The sequence below is a fragment of the Gadus chalcogrammus genome, chromosome 21, assembly GCF_026213295.1.
Source record: "Gadus chalcogrammus isolate NIFS_2021 chromosome 21, NIFS_Gcha_1.0, whole genome shotgun sequence".
Classification (NCBI taxonomy): domain Eukaryota; kingdom Metazoa; phylum Chordata; class Actinopteri; order Gadiformes; family Gadidae; genus Gadus; species Gadus chalcogrammus.
In genome coordinates, this window is record NC_079432.1 from 6,321,660 (window position 1) to 6,328,873 (window position 7,214).

Below are 7,214 nucleotides of genomic sequence, written 5' to 3' on the forward strand. Positions count from 1 at the left end.
GGTTTGGGTGACAGCTCTGAGGCACCGCGGGGCCAAGGGACTTTTGCACCCCCCCCTGCCCCCACTTACCACACACACTCTCTCTTTACATGACATTTTCACAGCTTCTCCGTCACACAACCGTTCACACACCAGAGTGTAAGCGTGCGAATCGTCGCTCCGGGGCTTTTTTAGCGTGCACGTGTTTGATGTGTGTGTGTGTGTTTGTGTGTCTGTGTGTGGATGTTGTGTTAAGATATACATGTTATGAGGACAGGTCGATACGAGTTGAAGTTGAATAGGAAACATGCTTGGGCCTGTGTTTGTGGGAGGTTGTAGGGGTACGCACATGTGCGTGTGACCTTGGAAAGGTCATTCCCGCACTTTTACGAGGGGGAAACCTGGCACCTGAAAAGCACCGCAAACAATAGCGACATTTCTTCCTCAGACTCTGGCTTTCTTTTACAGGGCTTCAAAATAAGAGCACGAGTTCCCATTTCACATGATATTCTGTTTCCACCTAAGTCTGTGCGAGTCGCTCTATACAGTTCACCAAGCATCCTTTGCAAAGAGATTTCTTAGGTGAGAATGTGTGTGTGTGTGTCTGGGAGGGGTGGGGCAGTGGTGGGGGAGGTGGGGATGACGCAGGCAGGTTGATTTAGGTTGAAGTGTGTCGTGCGAGCCGCACAAGTTCTGAAATGCAGGGGTGAGCAGGGGCAAGTGGTGTCAAACGGCCATAAGCATGACACGCACTAAACTGTCAGGCCCCCCCCTTGAAATACGGCCCCTCTTATATCAGACAAAGCGCTGTTGGGATCGGAAAAAGAGAGGGATAGGACGCTTTATATCAAAGCACATTTTATGTTTATTATCAAGAAGGAAAAGAAAAAGGATATGTACATTAAAGGCTTATCATACTTATTTCTCCACCGACGTCGTCTCGACACAGTGAATTATGTTTATTTTATAATAGGATACAGTACAAGCACACACACAATAATCAGTTTAGCGTGTTGCTGCTTGGACTGATGCAACAGGTGCAACTTCAGTCCTGCTCCTAATGCCAGCCAACATGGCTGTCCACGCGGATGGGGTTAACCACTGGAGCATGCGCCCTCAAACAGGGGGAGCATGCTTGAGTACATTTAAACATAGTAACCACATGAAAGTCCATACAAAAGTAATGAAAAAAAAAAGAAAAGAACGAAATAAGAAAGAAATAAGAAATAAGAAAAATGATGGTTTTGGCACAAGGAAAACCAAAGAAGAAGTCGAGGGGAGAAAGCCACAGCAACACTGGAGAATGTATTCGATTGCTCCCTCTCTTGGCCATGGCATGATCAAGTATTTTTAGAAAAATCGTAGTCAAACAGTCTGTCCTATTTACACAGGGTTCGAGGTGAGATGCAGGCATTTCGGGGGGGGGGGCTCAGGGTGGGCTGTTGCCGAGGGCCGGCGGGCATTTGTCAGATTCTCACATGATGACAGTCTCGATTTGGCGAGAGTAGCAGATAGGAGACTTGTGTTTGGGGGCGGGACTTGGGCTGCGAGTCAGTGGGCTAGCGGGGCGGGCCAGCGGACTGGGGGGGCGGTACATCGGGCCGGACGGGGCGGTGATCTTGGCGGAAGGGGTGCGGCTTGCCCATCTGGAGGGAGGACGCTGATTGGCTGGCCGGGCCGGCCGGGAGAAATTGTTCGTGTGTGTTGCTGTGGATGACTCGGCCGGGATGACCTGGAGGGGGGGAGGGAAGGAGGGAGGGAGGGAGGGAGGGGAGAGAGAGGAGAGAGAGGAGAGAGAGGAGAGAGAGAGAGAGAGAGAGAGAGAGAGATAGAGAGAGAGAGAGAGAGAGAGAGAGAGAGAGAGAGAGAGAGAGAGAGAGAGAGAGAGAGAGAGAGAGAGAGAGAGAGAGAGAGAGAGAGAGAGAGAGAGAGAGAGAGAGAGAGAGAGAGAGAGAGAGAGAGAGAGAGAGAGAGAGATTGATTGACATTTAGTTTCATGTTGTCTTGATAGAAGTTCAGCTCAGGATCATTCTAAGTTTCAACAATGTGTGATAGTGTGTGTGTGTGTGTGTGTGCGTCTGCGTGCGTGTGCATGTGTGCGTGCGTGTGTGTGCACACACGGGCCCCCTCACCTGCGGTGGCCCCTGTCTGTGTGCGGCGTGTCCCCCTCTGGGCCCCGCCGCGCTGTACTCGTGTTGAATGTCCAGCATGTCCAGCAGCTCCATGAGCGCGTCGTCGTCCCTCCCGCGGCCCCCGCTCGGCCCCTCTCCCTGGGCCCCCTGGCCCCTCTGGTTCCTCTGGCCGCCGCCGCCACCCGGCGCCTTGAAGTCCGCTCTGGGCTGCTCCCCGTAGCGGGACGGGGCGCACCCCCCCCTCCGGCCCCCCGCGTCCCTCTCCGTGCCGCTGTCGGCCCTGGGTCTGGGCTTGGGGCTGCCGGCCACCGGCGCCCTCCTCCTTTGGCCCGGCTCTGACTCCGGCGTCAGGGCGTCGGCGGCGGGCGCGCGAGCCCGGCGCTGAGAGCCCGGCGTGGAGGCCTTGGGGCTCTCCGGGCAGGCGTCCCGCCGGGTGACCACGCCGCACTCGGTGAGCGTCTTGCCCTCGTTCTCGTGCAGCATGGCGCCGAACTTGCGCAGGACGGACGGGCTGCCGCACTTCCTGTCCGCCAGCTGCCCCTGGCCGAAGGGCTTCCTGTCCAGGGCGGGGGAGTCGCAGTGCGCGCCGCCGGCGGGGGGGTGCGGCTGGGGGGCCGGGCGGGGGGCCGCCGAGGAGGGGGAGGGGTCCCTCTGTCGGAGGGGGGGCTTGGCGCAGGTGTTCTCCTTGTCTTTCGTTCGGGACGTGCGGTTCTTGTGGTTCTCCGTCTCCTCCACGCTTCCCGACGGCTGGCTGTGACAATTCCTGTTGCCGCGGGAACAGAGCTTTAATAACACGTTCGCAGTGTTTGCCGTCCCTCCGAGGATCAGGCCGGATCTTTGTGCCGAGGCACGAGAATCTAATTGAATCAATTACCTTCCGTTTCCGGCGCCGCTCCTGCCGTCGTCCTGGGGCTTGGGGAGGTCCCGGCTCACAGCGATAGTGTCGTTGAAGTGCTGAGGACGAAAACACAATGACGATATTAAAAAACACGCTCAAGTGAACTCTAAATAACTGTACAAGCCCCCCCCAGGCTTCCCATTAGTGCTTCCCACTTTGATTCACAAGTAAGTTCCCCATCTCCCGGTCGATAAACTGAATTCTTAGCAACAAGCCTGTTTTTCTCCCCCCGAAGAGCCGATGGTGTTTCAACAGCCAGGACATGTTCCATATTGAATTTCCTTCCGACCGGGACATGGGGTTAATTCCCGGAATGTGTGCGAATGCTCTCTTGCGAGGGGGGGGGGGCGGGTGTTAAGCCAGACGCAGCGGAGGGGAGTGAAATCTGAAAGTGGCTGATATCTGGTAAGCCCTTCTCCCCTTTTCTCTCCCCCCCACCCCAGCCACCAGCGAAGGGAACCTGGGACTGGGGGGGGGTAATCAATACGCTCTGACTCAAACTGGTCTTTAGTCGGGGCACCTTCGTCGCTCACATTTCCTCCCGTCTGCACATACCAAGCTAAGGCTGAACGACTAATCGAATTCAAACCGATGTAATAGTAATAGAATGCAATCGCAATGTAATAGAATGTGGATTACTTTTGGTGATTTGCTACCGTTACTGACTGGAGATCAGTAAGATTCATGTATACTTTGGTTCCTTTTACAATTCAATAGTTAAATAAAGATGGCCAAAAGGAAAGCGCACTTTTTTTATGTGTTGATTGCTTCCAATGTTGTGTTGGAGATACTGTAGAATGATTTATTGCTCGTTAAGTGAATATTACTGATCGTAAGGAACTTTAAAAAGAAATTTGCATCATTGGTCGGAATAATCGCAATTCGATTATTTTGGGGTGCGGGAAGTTGGGGTACGGGTACCCACCACGCGGCGTGCGCCGTTGTTCTTCCGCCTCATGTCCTTGCCCTGTCCCAGGTAGTCCTGCAGCAGGTCTCCGATCTCCGACGCCACTCCGTTGCCGTGGCAGCCGTAGCCGTAGCCGCCGTTCCGGTGGTCTGCGGCGTAGCCGTAGCCGTCGGGGCCGCGGCCGTAGCCGCAGCCGAACCCGTTGCCGCCGCCGTGGCGCTTGGGGGCGGTCGCCGCGGTTACCAGGTGGTCACCCGTGGCACCGTCGTAGTAGCGGCTGTGGCCGGCGTGCCCCAGGCCAAACGCCAGGGCGTCGCCGTTCTTCTGCTTGTCGGTGGTGACGTCACTTCCTCCTCTGCGTGCCTGGACTTCATTGTACAGCTGGGGGGGGGGGGGGGGGGGGGATAGGAATAAAACATGAGCAACTCAATCTTTATTAACAACAAAGGGACTAGTTGTCGTGCCGACACAAATGTGTTCCGTGGTACATGACATGAAGAACAGTGTGCTGGGAAAACACCGCTCCACATTTCATATGATTGTACAAAACAGGGCATATAGTCGTCTTTGCATAAACGGTTTGCGTGACGCAACTGGCGCGAGCTATTCCCCTCGGTGTAAAACTTGTGTTTCCCCTCATCGCTCCACCAATCCCCTTTAATGCGTTCATAAGGATCCACTTTCAGTGTGTGCGTGTGTAGAGGCGCACGTGGTAGGGGCGTGTTTGTTTGTGTGTGTGTGTCTGTTTGGCGTGGTCCGTCAGCACATGCCGGTTTAATTAGCTTGTTAACATTTGCCTTTATCATTGCTTCAGCCAGGGAGGCTGACTTAGTGTTCTGCCAAAGGTTATTATAGAGCACACACACGCACACATATACATGCGTGCACACACAACTCATACACACACACACACACACACACACACACACACACACACACACACACACACACACACATACATGCACACACACACATACTCTCACGCCACAAAAAGGCGCACAAACGTGTGCATACACAACACACGCATACACAATTCCACACACACTTACACCACACACATGCATGCATATACACACACCCACACACGCACTCATAACAAATCCAATATATTTTGATCTTGGCAAACACTAAAGCAATGTATTATCTTGCTCGTTATTGGAGAAAGGGTCGTGTAATTGCATGCGTGTTGTTATAGATTTTCCGCGAAAACATCATTGATTTGTTGCCCTTACTATGTCAAAGAGCATTGATTTCCAAACTCATGCTCCCAATCAAGCAATCGGCCCTGGAATTCCCTACGATTCATAACATCATACTGACCAAAGGACACCACGATGCAAGCCCAGATCCTGCGTTGCCCTCACTGCCCTTCCCCGATAACTTCTCAAGATACTTCACAACAGTTTATATCGAGGACGCAGTACAGTACAATGCAGTAGAGTGTAACATAGTGCAGTGCAGCGTAGTGCCAGGCTTCATTTCCCCCGGGCCCTCAGATCCTCCTCAGCTGGTCTCCTCTCCACCCACACATCAAAACTCCACAGCCTTGGTGACAGAGCCTTCTCCAGGGCATCTCCCAGGCTCTGGAACTCCCTCCCCCAACATATTTGTGACTCTGAGTCCCTCACCATCTTCCAGTCCCGCCTCAAGACTCATCTCTTCTCCTCTGCCCCTAGATCACTCATTATCCCTAGCCCCATCAACTCAAACTTTTTTTCTTGTTTAACTATTTTTGTGCCCCTGTAAAGCGCTTTGAGTGTGTGAAAAGCGCTATATAAATTGAATCTATTATTATTATTATTTCCTTCCTCAATGAACTCTAGCTCTTCTTCTACCAGGGCTCACCTCCTCGATCTTCTTCTGCATGTCCTGCAGCTGGTCCTCCCACTCCTGCATCTCCGAGTCGAAGCCGTCGGTCGCGTCGGCCCGCTCCGGGCCCCAGCCGCGACCGCCGTGCTCCAGCCCTCGCCGCAGGTCGATGGCCGCCATCACGCAGCCCCCTGGATGCAGAGAGGCCCCCGGTGTCAAATGGCAGGTTTCGCCTCTATCTCTGTCTCTCTCGCGCTGTGTCGCTCTGGTTCCCAAGAGAGGCGATGGCGGACGTCTGGAGGAGTGAGGGACACTGGAAAGAGAAAAGGGGAATAGGGGTTAGGAGATTTTGTAGGTTATGATTGTATGGGGTAGCCTATAACAAAAAGTGTATTTATTTATTTTTCATTATAGGCCGTCACACGTGGGCTTGTATCATGAAGAACTTGAGCGTAAGGATACTCAGGAATTTGTCCACCTATTCAAGGCCAAGGTCTGGTATTTTTAGGTTCCCTCAAAAACACATTCTTGCCAAAGATCTACAGCCGAGCGATCCTACGTATTTTCCCTTCGCACGCGTGGTCAAGGGGTCGCGTCGCGTGACAGCATTGCCGTTTACCCCCTTGATCGCTTTGGCCTGGAGCTTGACCTGCCGACGCATCACTGGTTAAGAATCCGGTGAGGAACTTGGGAGGTATTTACCGCAGACGTCATAGCCGCAGATGTCGCATTCCTACCGGTTTCGAAGAAATAAGGCAATATATCAGTCTCTCATGGACAGAGACAATCTCGCCCAACTAATTACAAGGCCCAGTTGGCCGTGTAACGTTGTCATTCCACATCTACATGTTTTGACAATGTGCCACGCACTATTTTGTGCTCTGCTCCATCTTAATTACGGTGGCGATCAGCGTGACTGTTTTCATGGAAGGAACATACAGTCCACGTAGCCTGCATCCGGATTGTGATGTAAGAGTGGATATTTATACTCTTGTAACTATATGCATCGTAAACTCTGGGATATTTTGTGTCTGTCGTGTAGCCTGCTGGTCGGAGCAACGGATCATTGTGTGAGTAAATGAAAAAAGAAAAAATGATGTAGGCTATATAGATATATTATCTGCTACTAAAGAACGTAAATACAAAGCTGGAAAATAGGTTGTGTAGCCCATTAGAGGCCTAAATACGACATTATCCCTCAATACGCAAAAATGAAACCGAAAACGCCATAAAATCCGAAAAAAGTGAATATCAAGATAAAAACATCTTTCAATTTTTACGGTTGTATTTCACCCGACGTTTTCAAGTTGCGCGATGTGCACATGCTGAAATAAACCGCTATCTAGGCCTACATCAATCCTTACCTTGCTAGAATACAGCTGCGCTTTATTTCCCTTATCCTGTCAAGTGCGTCCCTCCAATGTGCGCTGCTGGCCGTTCCCTCCGCAACAGCGTGCGCTCCAGAGACACAACCGGACGGCAGTCCACC

At 52.4% G+C, this 7,214-nt stretch overlaps 1 protein-coding gene across 1 annotated transcript in view; it reads right to left on the bottom strand.

Annotated features, from left to right (window-relative positions):
• Positions 1-819: 819 nt before the first annotated feature.
• The window catches only part of LOC130374583 (serine/arginine repetitive matrix protein 1-like), a 7,025-nt gene continuing 630 nt past the window's right edge, over positions 820-7,214 (bottom strand). Inside the window, exons 1-6 of the mRNA XM_056581425.1 lie at positions 7,090-7,214; positions 5,762-6,038; positions 3,935-4,297; positions 2,986-3,065; positions 2,112-2,874; positions 820-1,711 (exon numbers count right to left, since the gene is read on the bottom strand). The exon at positions 7,090-7,214 is cut by the window's right edge and continues 630 nt beyond it. Coding sequence (XP_056437400.1) covers positions 1,454-1,711; positions 2,112-2,874; positions 2,986-3,065; positions 3,935-4,297; positions 5,762-5,905 — 1,608 coding nt within the window. The 5' untranslated portion in view covers positions 5,906-6,038; positions 7,090-7,214 and the 3' untranslated portion in view covers positions 820-1,453. The remainder of the gene's footprint in view (positions 1,712-2,111; positions 2,875-2,985; positions 3,066-3,934; positions 4,298-5,761; positions 6,039-7,089) is intronic.